The sequence below is a fragment of the Ceratotherium simum genome, chromosome 35 (assembly GCF_057802395.1).
Source record: "Ceratotherium simum simum isolate JZ-2026a chromosome 35, ASM5780239v1, whole genome shotgun sequence".
Taxonomy (NCBI): Eukaryota; Metazoa; Chordata; class Mammalia; order Perissodactyla; family Rhinocerotidae; genus Ceratotherium; species Ceratotherium simum.
The window spans coordinates 9,538,692-9,560,382 of record NC_141934.1 but is presented as its reverse complement, the minus strand read 5'-3'; the positions used below and the strand labels follow the sequence as shown (position 1 = coordinate 9,560,382).

General features: G+C 41.0%; 1 protein-coding gene across 3 annotated transcripts in view; it reads left to right on the top strand.

Annotated features, from left to right (window-relative positions):
• Nucleotides 1-21,691, top strand: part of KREMEN1 (kringle containing transmembrane protein 1) — a 70,171-nt gene that overhangs the window by 33,124 nt on the left and 15,356 nt on the right. For all 3 annotated transcript variants that reach the window (XM_087424007.1, XM_087424005.1, XM_087424006.1), the window contains 2 exons: nucleotides 10,764-10,888; nucleotides 18,405-18,558. In XM_087424007.1, the coding sequence (XP_087280133.1) occupies nucleotides 10,764-10,888; nucleotides 18,405-18,558 (279 nt within the window). The remainder of the gene's footprint in view (nucleotides 1-10,763; nucleotides 10,889-18,404; nucleotides 18,559-21,691) is intronic.

The following is a 21,691-nucleotide window of genomic DNA, read 5'->3' as shown; positions in this document are numbered from 1 at the left end:
ACGGCAGAGTGACTCTCCCCTGAGCCTTCATTTCCTCATCTGTGCCTTCCAGGGTTATTTTGAAGATTAAATGAGTAAACTACACACAACCCTAAGGCTAGGACCTAGCACATGGTAGGCATGACAGTTCCAGCAGGTATTGTGGTGGCCTGTGCTTTCCCCAAGGAATGGACTACCATTGGCATCTTCCTGTCATCTAATTCCCAAATAGGTTCTTCCTAACCTGTGTTTTATTTGTGATTCCTTTTTTTTTTAAGATTTTATTTTATTTATTTATTTATTTTTTTGTGAGGAAGACCAGCCCTGAGCTAACATCTGCCAATCCCCCTCTTTTTGCTGAGGAAGACTGGCCCTGGATTAACATCCGTGCCCATCTTCCTCCACTTTATGTGGGAGGCCGCCACAGCATGGCTCGACCAGCGGTGCGTCGGTGCGCGTCCGGGATCGGAACCGGCAAACCCCAGGCTGCCGCAGCGAAATGCGCGCACTTAACCGCTTGTGCCACCGGACCGGCCCCCTAAAGATTTTATTTATTTATTTTTTCCCCCCCAAAGCCCCAGCAGATAGCTGTATGTCATAGCTGCACATCCCTCCAGCTGCTGTATGTGGGACGCGGCCGTAGCATGGCCGGAGAAGCGGTGCATCGGTGCGCGCCCGGGATCCGAACCCCGGCCGCCAGCAGCGGAGCGCGCGCTCCCAACCGCTAAGCCACGGGGCTGGCCCTTGTCATTCCTTTTTTATCTGATTGGCCATGGGGCTCAGTAGCCTGCCTAAGCTGCTGTGGTGGCCATTCCCCTGGGGCCTGGTGTGGCACTGCACTCGGGGAACATAAGAGGCCCCGCATTACAATGCAGTTTACAGTTTCATATCTGGCATATGCTCGATTGTTCCTTGTTTTTGGCAGTGGATATTATTTAATTTCCCATAAAAAAATACAGACTTTCTGAACCAAATGGACGTTTTCCTCAGTGACAGCTATATACTGTATTTCCAAAATGTTCTAAAGCACTGTTGGGTAAAGCATACTAATAACTTAAGAAGGGAAAATCATTCAGATCAATAAGGATGATTTTACTGAAAATCTTTCCACTAGCACTTGCCTGTGAGGAATATACAAAAATGTGAGAAATAGTCCCTATCCTCAATCTGATGATATAATTAGGAATCTGCGTTATAAACATAGGAGAAAATTGGAGAGCTGCCCACCACTTATATAAATAAGATTGAATTATGAGGTAGAGTGCTGTGAGTATTTGAAGATGAGAGGGCTCAGTAAAGGTTGTGGAGGTTGGAGGCATCATTACAGAGAAAGGTGGATGGGGCTGGATGGGTCAGGGAACAGCCTGACAGACTTGAGGAAGGGTACGGGATTGGTATGTGTGTAGGTTGGGAACCAAGCTGCCTGAGTAGAGGAGTAGACAGAGAGGAACCAGGTCAGACCTTGAAAGCCAGAGTTGAGTAGATGGGAACTGACATGCTGAAAGCCCTAGTTTAGGAAGATCAGCCCAGTGTCCGTTTACAGGATGGATCGGAAGAAGGAAGTGTGGGGAGGAGAGGATGGGTGTAGATTTCTAAATCCAGGGGATAAGGGCCTGGGCTATGATGACAGCAGTGAGATAAGACAGGAAGGGTTAAATCCAAGATGCGTTTAGAAAGAAGATAGAACTTGATGACAAGTGGAGTACATAAGGGATGAAACAGCAGGAAGAGTGAAAGATGACTCTGTGGTTCTGTGCCTGGGATATTTGTGGTGTCGCTGAAAAAAAAGTCTAAGTCAACAAACTGAGCGCTTCTTCCCAGAGACACAGCTCTATCATTCCTCTTGAACTTGGACTGACCTTTTGTCAAGTAAGGTGTTTCAGTTGTCTGTTACTGCATAACAAGCCACCCCAAACCCTAGTAGCTTAAAACAACAACAGCTGATCATTTCTCCTGATTCTGTGGGTTGGCTGAGTTTCAGCTGGGCAGTTCTGCTACTCTCATCTAGGCTCAGTCAGGTGGCTGCATTTACCTGGGGGCTCTGCTGGGGCTAGGACATCCTAGATGGCTTCCTTCCTCTACCTGGGTGACCTCTCTTTCCAGCAGCATATTCAGATCTCTTATATGGTGGCTGGCTTCCAAGAGAGAGGGAGCAGAAGCTGCCAGTCCCCTTAAGGCATGAACTCAGAAGTCCACCACATTCTATTGATCAAAGCAAGTTGCAAAGCCAACCCAGATTCAAGAGGAAATTAATTCCAACTCCTAAAGTGGGGTGCAACACACATGTACAGGGAAGGGAAAAATTATTAGAGTCTCCTTTGAAAACTGTCTACCACATTAAATCACCAGAAATTAAGTTTCAGAGAAGGAACTCCCACCAGAAGAGAACTACCACTGTGATACGTCAGGGCTGTATGGGGGTCAGTACTGTTAGGAACTCTTACTACCTTCTCCTAAATGTAAAACTTCATAGGGGAAGAAAAAGCTGTGTTTACTTATTTATTTGGGTGAGTTGATATAGACTCAGACATGAGTAGGGCTGCTTGAAGAATCAGAGTGACTGAAAAGGAAAGTTGATGTTTAGAATAAAGTTATAGAGGCAGGGTGGGGCCATATTGTGATAGCACTTGGACCAAGATGGCAGCTGTCAGACTTGGAATGGAAGTTGCAGATGGACAAGATGGGGTAAAGTGTGCTAGTGGTCACGGGCTGCGAGTGTGGAATAATCCACACTTAACCCATTGATGCTCTGAAGGAAGTATTCTAAATGATTGGTCCTCTCATAAGACACCAGTGGCATCATCTCCTGTGTACTTAGTCCTTGTTCCCACAAAGGGGAGAAATCAGCTACTGAGGCACCAACGTGGAGTCCCTGGGCCAGAAGATAGTCTCTACCATGCAAAGTTAAATGACATTTAAAATAAACAGAGTTGCCGCATCGTTTCTGAAGAAGCAGATTTTACTTATAAGAAAAAGTAAGGGGGCCGGCCGGGTGGCATAGTGATTAAGTTGCTGCATTCCGCTTTGGTGGCCCGGACTTCACCGGTTCAGATCTTGGGTGCAGACCTACTCACTGCTCCTCAAGCCATGCTGAGGCAGCGTCCCACATAGAAGAGCTACAGTTCTATAACTATGATATACAACTATGTACTGGGGCTTTGGGGGGAAAAAAGAAAAAAAAACAAAAAGAGGAAGATTGGCAATAGATATTAGCACAGGGCCAATCTTCCTCAGGAAAAAAAAGAAAGTAGAAGGAGTTCTGGAGAGCCAGGGAAGAGTTTTCTAAAACACAGGACGAGAACTTTGCTTCTAGTTTCTTAAAAAAATATCCCAGATCTGGTCAGAGCACTGGAATAGAAAACACAGTAACAGTCAGGACTACTTCTTATGCAAATTACCATCTGAAGATTTGTGTTCAAATTGAGCTTTTACCATAATCAACCAGCTCTCTGTCTATGTCAGGAATTGTTTTATTGCCAGGAATAGAACTCACTCAAGCTAACTTGAGCAGAAGGGATTTGTTGGAAAGACATTGAAAGTATATATCACAGAACCCAAACTCTGTGTCCCAAGAACCGGGAAAGGAAGTATCCACTCTTGCCATCTCTCTCTGAGGCCACGTGGTCTCTCATCTCTGCCTCTCTCTCGGCATGGTGTCCGTTCTTTTTCCTCTTTGTGGACCAGCAGAATCAGCTCACTCATCAACTCATGTGGCCCAGATATGGCTACTTGCCTTAACCCCTACTTGACAGAACCCTACAAGTCCAGTGCCTGCAATTCACAAACTGGAATCCCAATTCCAGCTTCCTGGGAGAGAGAATCTGGTGGCCCCAGTGGGAGTCAGCTGTGGCCAGAGGATGGGGTCCTTCGGCTTTTCCCCAAGCAGCAGCAGTTATGGGAGCAGATCCTCTGAGAAGGTGCCGTGGGCAATAGTTGGTTCTCAGAAAAGAGCTGTCAGCCGTAGAGGCACCCATGGAGATGTGTGTAGCACCTTCACATTGAGGCCACAGTTATATCCAAATGTAACAAGTGTTTAGTAACCCTACCTAGTTGCTTCCCAACAGTTCCTTGTGACAGTAAAAGAACAATAGTTCCTGGGTTAATCCGAACAGAAGACCATCTCCCCTCAGCTGCCTCTAAAACTTTTCTGTGTCAAGAACTCTGAAGACGGGCCGGCTCCGTGGCTTAGCGGTTAAGTACGCGCGCTCTGATGCGGGCGGCCCGGGTTCGGATCCCGGGCGCGCCCCGAGGCACCACTTCTCCGTCCAACGCGAGGCCGAGTCCCACGTATAGCAACTAGAAGGATGTGAACCTATGACATGCAACTATCTACTGGGGCTTTGGGGGGAAAAAAATGAATAAATAAAATCTTTAAAAAAAAAAAAAAAAAAGAACTCTGAAGAGAATGTTTGTAATTAACTGTCATGAGTTTTAAAGCATCAACTATGATAAACAAGGGGTCCATTTGTATTTTAAGATGATTTTTTTAAAAATTGAAAGTGATGGAGCCTCTTTGGTAACAGGAAAAATGCATGACCAAGCCACAGGACTTTAAAGTGGTCTTGAAAGTAAAAAGGAATTTGAGAACAAATATCCTTTTTCAAATGGACTTTTCCTCCCTGCTTCTGGGAAGAGCTGAGGGTGGGACATGGTCTGGAAATCCACTCAGTTGACCAATAATGCTTTTGTAGACTACATGACGTGTCTTCTCCGGCGAGACTTGGAGCCACACTTTCCAGTGCGAGTCAGAGGGCAGTGGCACCCCTCAGAGGCTGGCCACTGTCTCAGAGGCTGGCCTCGTGTTGCACAGAGTATTGAGGGACTAGGGTGTTTGAGAATTCAGTCTCTAATCTCAGGGAGTCATTTTCATTTGGCTCCCCAGACTGACCCTACGAGGAAAGGGGGCCTGGGACAGCAAGAAGAAAACCATGGCGTGAGAATCTGCAACCCTGGAGCTAACTCTGCTCTCCACTTCCATCGTGTGTCCCCATGCAAGGCCCTTAATCTTGCGAAACTGTGTTTTCTTCTCTGTCACATGGGAATAACATCATCTGTCCTGCCTTCCTGAAAGGGCTGTGAGTTTCATGTCAGATGCTTACGTGAAAGTGCACCATACACTCTCCAGATGTAAGAGATTAATATTTTAATATTTGGACTCAAACCCAGTTTTCTGAGGTGGCTGCCTTTGATTTGGTCTTTTAATTCGATGCTATTTTACTTTTCTATTACTAAGCCAGTTGTTCTTGTTTGTGTGGTGAATGATGAAAGTCTTATTATATATAATGATAATAAACACTATTTATTCAGCACATACCATCTTGCCAGGCCTTGTGGTGTTTACTTTATTTACCTCATTTTAATTCTCAGAAGAACTCTTTGAGGCCCCTATTTTTCCTCATTCTACTGTTGATGAAACCGAGCTTAGAAAGGCTATGGTGAATGGGCCACAATTCACCCTCGGGTCAGTCTGACTCCAAAGCCCACGTTTGTGATTGCTGCAAAACGCTGGCTGCTTCTGGACAGATGATAGTAGCACCAGTGCCCTTCAGAATATTGCCGAGTACTGGGAAGTAAGTATGCAAAAACAACTCCTGAGCTACAATACGGATGGCAGAAAGTAGGGAGCATAAAGCCCTTCCCTCTTTTAGAAACGATTTATTCTTATTTTTCACATAATTCTAATAAGCTCGGTAATTTTGTTCTAAGCCTAAGACGTAGCATATTAAGAAGAGAGTGAGCAAAGACTGCTGGTGCTGACAGTAGCAAGAAGTAGATGCTCTCTAAGACTCCTTGCAGTTCTAACGTTCTGAGGGTTCAGCAGCCTCGGCAGTAACCAAGGAGACAGATTAACTGTTTTGTTTATTTATTTTTTTTGTGAGGAAGATCAGCCCTGAGCTAACATCCATGCCAATCCTCCTCTTTTTGCTGAGGAGACTGGCCCTGGGCTAATATCTGTGCCCATCTTCCTCCACTTTATATGGGACGCCGCCACAGCATAGCCTGACAAGCGGTGCATCAGTGCAAGCCCGGGATCCGAACCCGGGCCGCCAGCAGCGGAGTGCACACACTTAACCGCTACGCCAGGGGTCCAGCCCCCAGGTTAGTTGTTACAGTCAGACACAAGAATATAGAAAAGCACAACAGTCTGGGGCCATTTGGTAAAGTACATTTGATGACCTCAAGCCACCAAGAAAAATTTAAAGTAGGTTAAACTAATTAAATTTTTTTGAAGAAATAACTAATGCATTTTATTTTATTTTATTTATTTATTTTTTGTGAGGAAGATCAGCCCTGAGCTAACATCTGTGCGAATCCTCCTCTTTTTGCCGAGGAAGACTGGCTCTGAGCTAACATCTATTGCCAATCCTCTTCCTTTTTTTTTTTCCCCAAAGCCCCAATAGATAGTTGTCTGTCATAGCTGCACATCCTTCTAGTTGCTGTATGTGGGACGCGGCCTCAGCGTGGCCGGAGAAGCGGTGCGTTGGTGCGCGCCGGGGTGCCAGTAGCGGAGCGCACGCACTTAACTGCTAAGCCACGGGGCTGGCCCTGACTAATGCATTTTAGAAAAGTTTCATCCAAAATGATAAAGATAAAATTTTAAGTTTTAAGGTTAACCTATATGGAAAACTCAGTTATCTAGAATGGTATTTCTAGATAGCCATAGAGTAGGTGAGCAGGCAGGAGTAAAACCAGTCCTTACTAGCTTTAAGTGGATGTTGTGATGCAGATCAGCTCTGCTCTCTTCATTCACTGCTGCCTAAGAAGTGCCTTTACCTGCTCACTCCATGGTTTCAGCTGGGGACACGGAAGGTGCTTGTTGATTCAGCACACAGTTTTAGAGCATCTGCTGTGTAACTGGGACCGTGCCAGGCCCTGGGAATACAGTGGTGTGTGGAAGGTACAGTGTCACCCTTAAATTGTTCATGGTTAATCGGGGAGAGAGACACGTAAACAAGTGTTTAGAATCAAACTCAGCATAGGCTGCTGTAGAATTACACAGCAGGAGCATATAACCTTATTTGTGAGGGAGGGGATGATGGGACGGCCATGGGGCTTTCTAGGGGGAATGATGCTCAGGCTGCAATCTTATGCAGGGAAGAGTATTCCAAGCAGAAGGAATAGCGTGTGTAAAAGTCCAGAGGCCAAAGAGTAATGTGTAATTGTGAAATTTGCAAATACACTACAATCTGATTTGGCCTTTATATAGAATGTGAGCCAAGGCATAGAGAGAGGGGTCATGCTGGCAGGGGAGAGAAGGGGAGCAGCACAGATCAGGCAGGGTCTTGTGTACCATGTGAGAAAATTTGGACTTTATCCTGAGGGACAACCAGCGAGCTTTGATGGTTTTAGGCAAGGCCCCTGCGTACCTCTCTAGCTCCTGCTGCTTTTCTCTCTCTCTGTCACTGGTTATGCTCATTTCTTTTTCTTCCTGCAAAGGCCAAGGTCATTCTTGCCTTAGGCCTTTGCACTTGCTATTCCTTCTGCCTGGAGTGTACTGGTTGCAGTGTACTAACTAGATTAGAGTAGGGTGAGCCTAGAAACAGGAAGATGGAATAGGAGGCCAATCCAGTGGTCTTAGTGAGGGGAGATGATGGCCTGAACTGGGGAAGTGGCAGCTTGGATAGAGAGACGTGGACAGATGTCTGCAATATTTTAGGAGTTAGAATTGACACTGTCTGGCAAGTGATTGACTTGGGCAGCAGGGTTGATACTTCAGGCCACTGACGTTCAAATGGTTGGAGCAACAGCATGGTGTGTTCTGATGTCCGGTGATCTACCCCATGGTGTGTTTTGGGACCTCACTGCCCCACTGGAATGTGAGCTGCCTGGATTTGCTCACTGAATTGTGAATAGAGCTTATAGGTTCCAGCAGCATTAATGCAACCCCTGGCCTTGTTTATGTCTAATCTTAACTTTTATGTTATGTGCCTTGGGCTCTCTATAAACTAATACATAATAACATGCTTACTTGTGAGCATAATGGAATAAATGAGACAAAAATCACAGTAAATGACCAAGATGATCATGATCAAGTAGTTCTTATTAAAAACCATTAAATGTATGGCTCAGGTTTCCATATGCAAGGTCCCTTTAACAAACTCGGCTTATGTGGTATCCCCACCCCTCTACCACCACCCCCCCACCCCTGCCAGAGTGCTTAACTCACTGCATTTGTTTAAACTCGAAAACCCAGACATTCCCAAGGCAGACTTCCACTGAACACTGGACTCCTACTGCCTAGAGCTTTTATGTTTACATTTGCTGCTATAGAGATTTGGTTTGTTTCCGAAAGATGCATTTTAACATTTGTGTGGTGAGCCATGTTTGTTATATTTGAACCATGTGTGACGCAAGGGAGAAGGGTAACCACTTGGCTTAGAGGGGAAAGTGTGACTGTTTGGGTTAGCAGAGGTACTTCCTGCCAATTTAAAATGAGCTGGTTAGATGTGGATGGTGGCAGAAATTAAAAAGTGTGTGTGTATACATACATACATACACATGTGTATATTTTTATATGCCAAAAGACTAATGTGGATATAAAGCTTATCTGGACCATGCTGTTTTCCAGTCTTGAAGGAAAAATGCTTTCTAAGAGTCTATGTGACTCACTTTGGAAGTGGATAATGTATAACTCTTAACAGACCTAGAAGTGCTCCTAGGACCAGGCCCCATTCATGTCTTGTTATATCTTCAATTATATAAACTATGAGCAGCCAAACAGAGAAAGTAGGAAAAGAACTTCACCTGATAGCAAAATGATTCATAAATTAATAACACAGATGGAAAACTAAGGTCTAGAGAGGTTGATTTGTCCACAGCCCACAATAAATTCATTTCTTCATTCAATAAACATATATTTAGTATCTATTATATAGGTGTATTAGTCATCTATTGTTGTGTAACAAATTACCCTAAAACTTAGTGATTTAAAACAACACACATTTAGGGCCGGCCCTGTGGCGTAGTGGTTAAGTGCGCATGCTTTGCTGCTGGTGGCCCAGGTTCGGATCCCAGGCGCACACCGACACACCGCTTGTCAAGCCATGCTGTGGCGGCGTCCCATATAAAGTGGAGGAAGATGGGCACGGATGTTAGCTCAGGGCCAGTCTTCCTCAGCAAAAAGAGGAGGATTGGCATGGATGTTAGCTCAGGGCTGATCTTCATTCATTCATTCATTCATTCATACATACATACATACATACATACATAGTAAGTAAATACATACATACATACATACATCACACATTTATTGTCTCATGCTTTCAGTAGGTCAGAAAATCTGGACATGGCTTCACTGGGTTCTCTGCTTCAGGGTATCTCATGAGGCTGCAGTCAAGGTGCCTGCCAGGGCTGGAGTCTCATCTGAAGGCTCTACTGGGGAAGGATCTACTTCAAGCCCACATAGTTTTGGTAGGATTTAGTCTTTGCAGAAACTGAAAGTCTTGGTGTCTTGCTGGCTGTTGGCAGAAGGCCACCCTCATTTGCTTGCTACATGGCCTTTGTGACAGGGCATATTGCTTCATCAAAGTATATAAGCCAAGAAGGCAATAGAGAGAGTCTACTAGCAAGACAGAATTAGTCTCTTCTAACCTAATCACAGAAGTAGCATCCCATCAACTTTGCTACATTCTGTTGGTCAAAATCTAGTCCAGCCCACGCTCAAGGGAGGGGATTACACAAGAGTGTGAATACCAGGTGGTGAGGATCATTGAGGGCCATCTTTGAAAGCTGTCTCCCACAGTTGGTGCATAAATTCAGATTTCCTTATTCTCAGATACAGCTTTTTCTGCTAGACCAAACCATCTGATTGTGTGGTTATGAAACACTAATATGTTCATTGTGGTAAGCTGAATAATGGCCTCACAAAGATGTCTGTGTTGTAATCCCTGGAATCTTTGAATATGTTACGTTACATGGTATAAGGGACTTTGCAAATGTGATTAAATTAAGGATTTTGAAATGAAGAGATTATCCTGAATTATCCAGGTAGGCCCAATGTAATCACAGAGGTTTGTATAACAGAGAGGCAGGAGGATCAGCGTCAGAGAAGGTGATGTGATGATGGAAGCAGAGGGAGGGAAAGAAATCTGATGACGGAAGCAGAGGCTGAAATGGTGCAGCCACAAGCAGAGGAATAGGGGCAGCTCCTAGGAGATGGAAAAGGCAAGGAACAGATTCTTCCCTTGAGCGTCCAGAAGGAACACAGCTCTGCTGACACCTTGATTTTAGTCTTGGAAGACTCATTTAGTACTTCAGACCTCCTGAACTATAAGATAATGAATTTATACTGTTTTAAGCCACTAGATTTGTGGTAATTTATTTCAGCAGCAATAGGAAACTAATAACATTCACCAAGGGACCTTGGAGAGCTTTTTAAGGAGCAAGAGGAAGGACAAGGGATAGGATGATGGGCTTCTAAGGGCTGTTCCTGCCCTCCAGTGACTCTGAAACATAATTTACGTATTGTAGCTTCTCTATTTTTGGGAAATTGTTCCTAGTTCTCTTCAATACTAAATTCTATCAATATCGAACAGGTAAAATATTTCTTAGGGTTAGTTAAATGTGGACCTGGGCCTCACATACTCTTCAAAATAAAACAAAAACATAGCATTTAGCTGAGGACGCTAAGGCTTCCATTTTTAAAGCTTATTGCTTGTTATTTATTTGTACCTTAGGAGTGGAAATATTGGCTGAGATGAAAGTACCTGGCACAAATTGCTTTTCCTTTTTGGTGTTTCACAGCCAGGTGTTGTGAAATTCTTTTGTTTTTCTTTTTTCTCCAGTGCCTGGAAACCTTGGCTGCTACAAGGATCATGGAAACCCACCTCCTCTAACTGGCGCCAGTAAAACGTCTAACAAACTTACCATACAAACCTGCATCAGTTTTTGTCGGAGTCAGAGGTTCAAGGTAATAGTTCTGTGGCTGTATATCTGCAGAAAAAGATAAAGATGTACATGCATTCTGCTGAGATAACTTAAAAATATATATACATTTTTTTTAAAACAACCTGTAAAGCCATTCAACTCTACTTGTCTGCCAAGGAGAAGTTGGAAGAAGAGTGGGGCTTGGGATTCAGGAGCATGAGGCAGCAATCTTGTCTAAAGACCAGGAGAAAAGGAGAGGAAAATCCCCAATATCTGCATCCCTATTTGACCTCTGACAGAGTTATGTATTTCCTTGTTCCCTTGTATGTTATGAGCAGGGACATCTCTGACTCCACAGAGGATCTGGGAATAAGCCAAGGTAGTGGTTACTTCCTTGATACATCAAGGGACCCTAGCCTGGACACTAGTCCAAAATATTTACTTTTCTTCCTCTTCATTCCTCTATCTGAAGTACATTCCTTGGCCATTAAGGTTCAGTAATACTATTGTTTGTTATATCAAAAAAAGAAAATTCCTTCCTTCCTTCCTTCCTTCCTTCCTTCCTCCCTTCCTTCCTCCCTCCCTGTCAAAAAGTCATTAATCAGGCCCAAGCAAGGAGAGTAGGCTGGCAGGGTTCAGGGCCTGTGAGAGGCAGGTGGCTTAGCAAGGCGGTTGGCCCAGCATGGTCAAGTGATTGGTTGCTTGCAAAGGGATTGAGCATATAAGTAAATATATTGAGGATAATGGGAGCCAGATTTTTCACTTTGGAGAAGGGAGCTAGGGAAAACTGGAATGAAGCCTATAGTGTTAGACAGTGGTTGAAGTTATTAGTATAGTGCAACCTTGGTTTCTGAACACTGTTCTCCATTAAGAAGAACTGGGGCTCTTTGGAGAAAATTGCTGATTCTAGAGCTGGTTCTGAGAATATGCTAGATGATCCTGAAATTATAAGAAAGTAAGGAGTGATAGGCCCTTGTCAAAAGTACATAGGAACCAGCTTAAAGAGTCTCCACTGGCCAAATCTGACATAGTTGGTGCTTCAAAACAAATAATGACAGTAATAAATACACTCCACTGAATTAAATAAGAATCCTCAAATCCATGCTGATATAAATAAATAAATGAGAAGAAAAGCATTTCCATATAGGAGCATGCCAACTAATAAATGTATAAGAAATGATGGAATTAGAAAATTCACCATTTGGCAACTATCATAGTAATAATTGATTTAAAGAACATATATCAAGGCATGCAAATATCCCATGTCCTCATCTACTGGTAAATGGGTAAAAGTTGCATGAGGAACAGGATATTTATATAGTCTCAAAGATCTCCCCACAAAATACTATAAAGGGAAAACAAGTAATTCTCCGGTGGAGAAAATTGGCATGTACTACCTAACCTGTCAAGAGCATAACATCACTTTGGTGATATTTCTGCCAAAAATGCATAATATGAATCTAATAATGGGGAAATGTAGACAAACCTGAAACGAGGGACGTTCTACAAAATGACTGGCCTTTATTCTTCAAAAATGTTAAGGTCACAGGGGTCAAGGAAGGACCAATGAAGTATTCCGGATTAAAGGAGACTGAAGAGACCTGACAACTAAGTACATCTGTGATCCTAGATTGGATCCTTTTCTACAAAGGATGTGATTCAGGCAGTTGCCAACTTGAATGGGGGTCTCTAGGTGAAAGGGATAGGGGCAGTTCTTTGTATTGTTCTTGTACTTTTTCTGTTCTGGATTTGAAATTACTTCAAAATAAAAATATAGCAAAAGCATTTGAGAAAATACAGCACCTATCAATGATAAAAGTCATTAGCAAACTAGGAATAGAAGGGAACTACCTCAACCTGATTAAGAGCACCTACGAAAAACCCTAAAGCTAACATCATATTCAATGGCAAAAGGTTGAGTGCTTTCTACCTAAGATCAGGAACAATGATGCCTACTCTCACCTCTTCTATTCAACATTGCACTGGAGGTCCTTGCAAGTGAAATAAGGGAAAAAAAAGAAAAGGCATGTAGGTTGGAAAGGAAGAAGTAAAATTTTCTTTATTTATGGACAACGTGATCATATATATAGACAATTCTAAGGAGTCTATAAATTAGCTTCTAGAACTAATAAGTGAATTTAGTGAAGTTGCAGGTTATAAGGTCATATACAAAAATCAGTTGCATTTCCATATACTAGCAGTGAACAATTAGAAAATAAAAATTTTAAATTCCGTTTATAGTAGCATGAATAATGATAAATTTAACAAAAGATATTAAAGACTACATAACATTGCAAGGGAAAATTAAAGACCTAAATAAATGGAGATAGAGACATTGTTCATGGATTGGAAGACTCAATATTGTTAAAATGTCAATTCTCCCTAAATTGATCTATAGATTCAATGCAATCCCAATCAAAATCATAGCATATTTTTTGAAAAAAATTGACAAGCTGACCCGAGAATTTATATGGAAAGGCAAAGAACCTGGAATAACCAAAATAATTTTGAAAAAGATCAACTTTGGAGTACTTACCCTGCCTGATATCAAGACTTTCTATAAAGCTATAATAATCAAGAGAGTGGTATGTCACATAGATCAGGAGTTAGCAAACAATGGCATGTGGGCCAAATCCTACCACCCACCTGTTTTTGTAAATAAAGTTTTATTGAAACATAGCCACACTCCTTCATTTACATATTGTCTATGGCTGCTTTCATGTTATAACAGCAAAGTTCATTACTTGAGAAGAGACTGTGTGGTCCACAAAGCTGAAAACATTTATTATCTGACCTGTTATAGAAAAAGTTTTCCAACCTCTGCTGTAGATCAACGGAATCAAATAGAGAGTCCAGAAATAGACTTGTACTTATACGAACAATTGATTTTCAACAAAGATGCCAAGGTAATTCAGTGGAACAAAGGATAGTCTTTCAACAAATGGTTCTGGAGAAAAACTGGAGCTCTTTATGAAAAAAAAACAATGAACCTCTATCCTTACATCACACCATAGACAAAAATTAACTTTAAATTTTGCTGCTGAAGAAGGAGCTATGGTACTGGCATAAAGATGGACATATAGAGCAATGGAATAGGATTTAGAGTCTAGAAATAAACCCACACATTTACTTAAGGTCAGTCGATTTTTCATAGGGGTGCCATATTATTCAATGGGGAAAGAATAGTCTTTTCAACAAATGGTGCTGGGACAATTGGATAACCACAGGCAAAAGAATGAATTTGGCCCCCCTGCCTTACACCATATATAAAAATTAATTAAAAGTGGATCAAAGACCTAAATGTAACAGGTAAAACTATAAAACTCTTAGACAGAAGCATAGGTATAAATATGCATGACCTTGGATTAGGCAATGATTTTTTAGTTATGATACCAAAAGCACAAGCAATCAAACTAAAAATGGGTGATTTGGAGTTCACCAAAATTTAAAACTTTTGTATGTCAAGGACACTATTAAGAAATTGAAATAACAACTCACAGAATGAAAGAAAATATTTGCAAATCACGTATCTGAATAAGGATCTAACGTCCAGAATATATAAAGAACTTTAACAACTCAACAATAAAAAGACAAATGACCCAATTGAAAAACTGGCAAAGGATTTGAATAGACATTTCCCCATAGAAGATATATATAAATGGCAATAGCACACAAAAAGGTGCTCAATATCATTAGTCTTTAGGGAAATGCAAATCAAAACCATAATGAGATACCACTTCACACAATAAATAACCTAGGGTGGCCGTAGTTTTTTTAAAAACTACCAAGAAAAAAAAAGACAAAAACAAATGTTGGTGAGGATGTGGAGAAATTGGAACCCTCATACATTGCTCTTGGAAATGTAAAATGGTGCAGCTGCTGTGGAAAACAGTTTGGCAGTTCATCAAAACTTTAATCATAGAATTACCTTATGACCCAGCAATTCCACTCCTAGGTACCCAAGACAGTTGAAAACATATGTTCACATAAAACTTGTACATGAATGTTCATAGCAGTGTTATTCATATTAGCCAAAAAGTGGCAACAATATAAATGTCCATCACCTGGTGAATAGATAAACAAAATGTTGTGTATACATACAATGGAATAGTACTCAGACAATAAAAAGAAATTAGGTACTGATGCATGCTACAATATAGATGAACCTTGAAAACATTATGCTGAGTGAAAGAAACCAGACACAAAAGGCCACATGTTGTATGATTCCATTTATATTAAGTGTCCAGAATATTCACATCCTTAGAGTCAGTAGGTTAGTGGTTGCCGGGAGGTGGGAGGAATTAGGACTACTGCTAATTGGTACAGAGTTTCTTTTCTGGGTGATGGAAGTGTTCTGGAATTAGTGGTGATAGTTGTACAACATAGTGAATATACTAACAATCACTGAAACTACACTTTAAAATGGTAAATTTTATGTTATATAAATTACATATCAATTAAAAAAAGCTTAAAACTATTAAACTTCTAAAAAAATACAGCAAATCTTATGACATTGGATTAGACAAGGATTTCTTAAACAGGACACAAAAAAACACAAACCATAAAAGAAAAAGTTGGTAAATTGGACTTAATCAGTATTAAAATCTTATCTTGAAAAACCAGAGTTAAGAAAATAAAAAGACAAGCCACAAACTGGGAGAAAGTAGTTCCCAAATATATATTTGATAAAGGACTTCTATACAGAATATATAAAGAACTCTTACAACTCGATAATGAGGCAACTCAATTTAAAAATGGGCAAAAGATTTGAATAGACATTTCACCAAAGAAGATACATGGATGGCCAAAAGACACATGAAAAGATGTTCAACATCACTAGTTATCAGGGAAATACAAATTAAAACCACAATGAATTACCACTACACATCCCCTAGCATGATGAAATTAAAAAATACAGAAAATGCTAAAAATTGTTAAGAATGTGGAGCAACTGGAACTCTCATAGACTGCTAGTAGGAATGTAAAATGGTGCAGCTTCTTAGAAGAAAGCTCTTGAGGGTTCTTATAAAGGTAAATATACACCTGTCTTTCAACTCAGTAATACCACACCTGGGTATTTACCGAAGAGAATAAAAACCTATGTTCACACAAAGACTTACATGAATGTTCATAGCAGCATTATTCACAATAGCCCCAAACTGTAAATAAGCCAAATGTCCATTACCTGATGAACAGAAAAATAGATTGTGGTATATCCGTACTGTGAAATACTACTCAGCAATAAAAAGAAAAGATATAGTGAGACATACTGATACAAACAACAACACAAATGAATCGCCAAAACATTATGCTAACTGAAAGAAGTTAAACACAAAAGTAGATGCTGAATCCAAAGTGGATCTTAGATCTAACAGTAAAATGTAAAACTATAAAACTTTTAGAAGAAAACAGAGGAGAAAATCTTTATGACCTGAGTTTAGGCAAAAAGGTCTTAGGCATGACACCAAAAGTATGATCCATAAGAGAAAAAATTGGTAAATTTTAATTTGGACTTCACCAAAATTAAAAACTTTTTCTCTACGAAAGACATTTTTAAGAGAATGAAAAGACAAGCTACAGCCCGGGAGAAAAATCACGTCTGCAACAAAGGACTTTGTATCCAGAACGTGTTAAAAAAAAAAAAAAAAAAAAAACTCTGAAAACTAAATAGTAAAAAAAAAAAAAAAAACCCAATTGAAAAATGGGCAGGGGCTAGCCCAGTGGTGCAGTGGTTAAGTTTGCGCATTCCACTTCAGCGGCCCAGGGTTCACCGGTTCAGGTCCTGGGTGCAAACCTACTCACCACTCATCAAGCCACGCTGAGGCAGCATCCCACATAGAACTAGAAGGACCTATAACTAGGATATACACCTACGTACTGGGGCTTTAGGGAGAGAAAAGAAAAAGAGGAAGATTGGCAGCAGATGTTAGCTCAGGGCCAATCTGCCTCAAAAAAATTTAACAAAAGGATAATTGTTTAAAAAAAAATGGGCAAAAGACTTGAACAGATACTTCACCAAAGAGGATATACAGATGTCAAATAAGCACATGAAAAGGCATTTAATATCATTGGCCATTAGGGTAATGCAAATTAAACCCACAATGAGATACTACTACGTTAGCCTATTAGAATGGCTGAAATAAAATATACTGATAATAACAAGTGTTGCAAGGATATGGAGCAACTGAGACTTATACATTGTTGTTGCAAATGTAAAATGGTACAGTCACTCTGGAAAACAGTTTGGCAATTTCTTATCAAGTGAAACATAAATTTACCATATAATCCAGCAGTCCCATTCCTAGATATTTGCCCTAGAGAAATGAAAACTTATATTCACACAAAAATCTGTACAGAAATGTTTATAGCAGCTGTATTCATAATCATGAAATCTTGAAACAACCCAGTGGATTAACAACTGTGATACATCCGTACAATGGACTACCACTCAGCAATAAAAAGGAGCAAACAATTGATACCCACACCAGTTCAGATGACCCTCAAAGACATTAATGCTGAGTGAAAGAAGCCAGTCTCAAAAGGTTACATACTATATGATTCCACTTATATGATGTCTTAGTCTGTTCTGGCTGCTATAGCAAAATTCCATAGACTGGGTGGCTTAACACACATTCATTTCGCACAGTTCTGGAGGCTGAGAATTCCAAGATCAAGGTGTTTGCAGATTTGGTGTCTGGTGAGGGCTTATTTCCTGATTCATAGACAGACGTCTTCTTGCTGTGTTCCATGCAGTGGAAAGGGGGAGGGGAGCACTCTGGGGTCTCTTTCATAAAGGCACTTCCCATTCATGAGGGCTCCACGCTCATGACCCATTCACCTCCCGAAAGCCCCACCTCCAAATACTATCACGTTGGGAATTAGCTTCCAAAATATGAATTTGCAAGGGACATAGACATTCAGTCTATACCATATGACACTCTTGAAAGACAAAACTTTGGTAATGGAAAGCTAATTGGTGGTTGCCAGGGGTTATAGGAGGGAGAACTATAGAGCGATAGCACAAGGACGGTTGTTGGGGTGATGCACTTGTTCTATATCCTGCCTGTAGTGGTGGTTGCACAAATCTATACGTGGGTTAAAGTTCATAGAGCTATACACCATATAAATAGTTTAACTGTATGGTAATAGAAAAAATAAAATAAAAAATTTAAATGGGGCCTATAATGAGTTTGCTGGGAGGATTAGCTATACAGCACTTACTACCTGGCACATAGTAAACATTCAATAAAATGTTTAGCTGTTGTTATTACTAATATTTCAAGTTAATGAGGTCCCCCCCTACTTTAAACTTACTTAAATACATAGAAATGCAAACATTAAAAAGGGATGGCTCACTGAAGGGGAAACACGGTGGTGGTGCATAGTTACTGGTCAGTGTGTGATGAAGTGTGTGAGAGTGGGACAAGGGAGAGGTCCCAGGGCAAGGTGGGTTGGGAAGATGAGGCTGGTTGCTTGCTGGGGATCGACCCTGCCAGGCTCCTTCAGGTCACCTGACACCCCTGACTGACGCTCACCAAGTGCTGCTTCCTGTTGCGCAGTTTGCCGGAATGGAGTCAGGCTATGCTTGCTTCTGTGGAAACAATCCTGACTACTGGAAGTACGAGGAGGCAGCCAGTACCGAATGCAACAGCGTCTGCTTTGGGGATCACACCCAGCCCTGTGGTGGTGATGGCAGGATCATCCTCTTTGACAGTGAGTATGCCCCGTGCTCATCACTGCCCAAGGCACAGGAACCCTTGGGTCAGGGAAACAAGCCCGCCCACCCTCTCTCCCCTCCATTTATTCATTCATTCACCTGGCAATACTAATTAAGCATCTACTGCAGGCCGGGCCCTGACCAGACCCTGGGGATACAGCACTGAACAAGGAGACTCGGCCTCTGCCCTCTAGAAGGGAGGACAGATAAGTAATTAGTTATAGTTGTGCCATGTGCTTTGAAGAGACGTGGCCTATTGTGGGATGCTTAGACAACCTAGAAAAGGTAACCTTTCCAATTTAATATAGGCACTGATATAACTGTTCAGTATCAGCTTTAAGATCCTCTTGTATTAATGTATTTTCCAAGCCCTTATAGTGTTTTCTTAGGCATTTGGGATTTATATCTTATTGTGATGCAACTGAGAAGACGAGCATAAGTTTTGAGTTGTCTTTCCAGGCCTGGTACTGAATGTGCCCTGACTCCCCTCCTCTCTGACCTGCCGTACTTGTGAGATGCTGGCTAGGGGCAGAGTGTTCTGAATGGGGTATGGATCCAGGGCTTTGACCTCTCCAACACCTTGTTCTAACCTCTAGGCCACCTGATCCCTTATTGTAATCCACTGATATCCACTCAGTGGTGTGAGATTTTGTGAGAGCCATAGTATCAATACAGTGCCAGATTTTAAGATGATAGAAAGGAGATACTCACAATGAGAAGGACAGAAAGAAAGGCTTGAGATTACCAAAATACACTATAGAGTCTGTAGCATCTTTTTTAGTCATTAAGCTAGAGTAGATACACTCTTGACATTTCAACTAGGCAGAGTAGCTCAGTTTTAAGCAAAAATCACATATGGTGTATTAGTTTCCTAGGGCTGCCAAAACAAATTATCACAAACTGGATGGCTTAAAACAAAAGAAATTTATTCTCTCATAGTTTGGGAGGCTAGAAGTCCAAAATCACAGTGTCATAGGGCGATGCTCCCTCTGAAGCCTCCAGGGAAAAATTCTTTGCCTCTTCCAGCTTCTGGTCATTGCTGGCAGTTGGCATTCCTTGGCTCGTAGCTGCATCACTTCCATCTCTTCCTCCTTCTTCACGTGGCTGTCTTCCCTCTGTGTGTGTCTGTGCCTCTGTGTCTCTCCGTATCTCCTTTTGAGGACACTAGTCATTGGATTTAGGGCCCATCCTAATCTGGTAAGGCCTCATTTAACTTGATTACATCTGTAAAGATCCTATTTCCTAATAAGGTCACATTCACAGATACCAGGCATTAGGACTTGAACATTATCTTTTTGGAGGACACAATTCAACCACTACATATGGTCACTGTACGTCCCAGCCCAAGTTTATAACTGAGCCTTTCATAGGTTATAGCTTAGACATTGTCTAAAGTATGTGTGTTTGAGGAGGAGGACATGGGAAGGATTGGCAAGCAGAACTCATGTGGTTAATTGTTGGTCTTTTTAGTTAAATGTGCCAATTGGAGACTGCCGCTGGCTTCCTATGCATCTTGTTATGTCAGACAAATGCTTAGTTTTAGTACCTCTGTTAAAGCTAAAGATTGAACATTGGCTAATGTTTAAGGAAGAATAGTTGGCAAATAATATGCACTACACATCTATTTAACTTTTCATTTCCAGAGTTCATTATTATAAAATCCTCTGCCTTGACACCTTAACCCAGGAGAATATGTTTGCTGAGCTTACAAATTGACTGGTATACTCTTAAGTGAAAAAAGAGAGGAAGTAAACATTTATTGAGTACCTAGTTTGTATTAAGGCTTTATATGAATTATCACATTAGGTCCTCCCAGCAGCCATCTGATGAAGGCGTTATTATTATCACTCTCATTTTACAGAAGTGTGTCCTAGGGGACTAGGTAGTAAACAGAAGCAGGATGTGTAGGTTTGCTACCTGTTTTTCTACTTTAAACAGAATATACATAGCGTTAATTTTTTAAAATGGAAAATAAGTGTTGGTGAGGATATGAAGAAACTGGAACCCTCATCATTACTGGTGGAAATGTTCAATGGTGCCGCTGCTTTGGAAAACAGTCTGGCAGTCCCTCAAAACATGAAACAATTACCTTATGACCCAGTAATTCCACTGCTAAGTATATACCTGAGAGAACTGAAAACATATGTTTACACAAAGACTTGTACACGAATGTTCATAGCTTGAATGTTCATAGCAGCATTATTCATAATAGCGAAAAAGTGGCAACAACCCCAATGTCCAACAACTGATGCATGGTTCAACAAAATGTGGTATACCCATACAAGGGAATATTATTTAGCCACAAAAAGAAATGAAATGCTGATACATGCTACAACATGATGAACCTTGAAAACGTTATGCTCAGTTAAAGAAATCAGACACATCAGGCCATGTATTTTATTATTCCATTTATAGGAAATGTCCAGAATAGGCAAATCTATACAGACATAAAACAGATTAATGGTTGCCAAGGGCTGGGGAGAGGGAAGGAATGGGAAGTGACTGCTTAATGGATATGGATTTTCTTTTTTGGGTAATGAAAATTTCCTGGAATTAGATAATAGTGTTGGTTGCACAACATTGTGAATATACTAATACCACTGAATTGTACCCATTAAAATGGTGAATTTTGTGTCAATAAAAAAGAGAATATAGTTTTTATATGATAATATTTCATTTAGCACATTTTTATTGGGTATCTGCTATGTGGCAGATATAATTATGTTTTATTTAGTACAGTGCCTCTACTGGAGGTATCAAATGGAAATAATTTGGTTTAAAGTCAGTCAAGTACCAAGTATCATCTTTGGTAGTAGAAACATATCTAGGAGATAGTACTGGGCCTGATACAAAGATGCATTAAAACAAATTAATTATAATAAAAATAATTGCTGTCTATTGAGTGCTTGCTGTGTGCCAAACTTGATGCTGGGTGCTTTTGTTTATTTTATGTTATTTAATCCTTGCAACAGCCCTGTTGATAAGAAAACTGTGGATCAAAAGATAAAATAATTTGTCCAAGCTAATGAGTGCCAAAGCCAGGATTCAAACCCAGGTTTGTCACGTTTTTTATTCTATTTTCAGCAGCAGAATCCCTTTTATTAACAATAATAAAATAGATCGTAATAA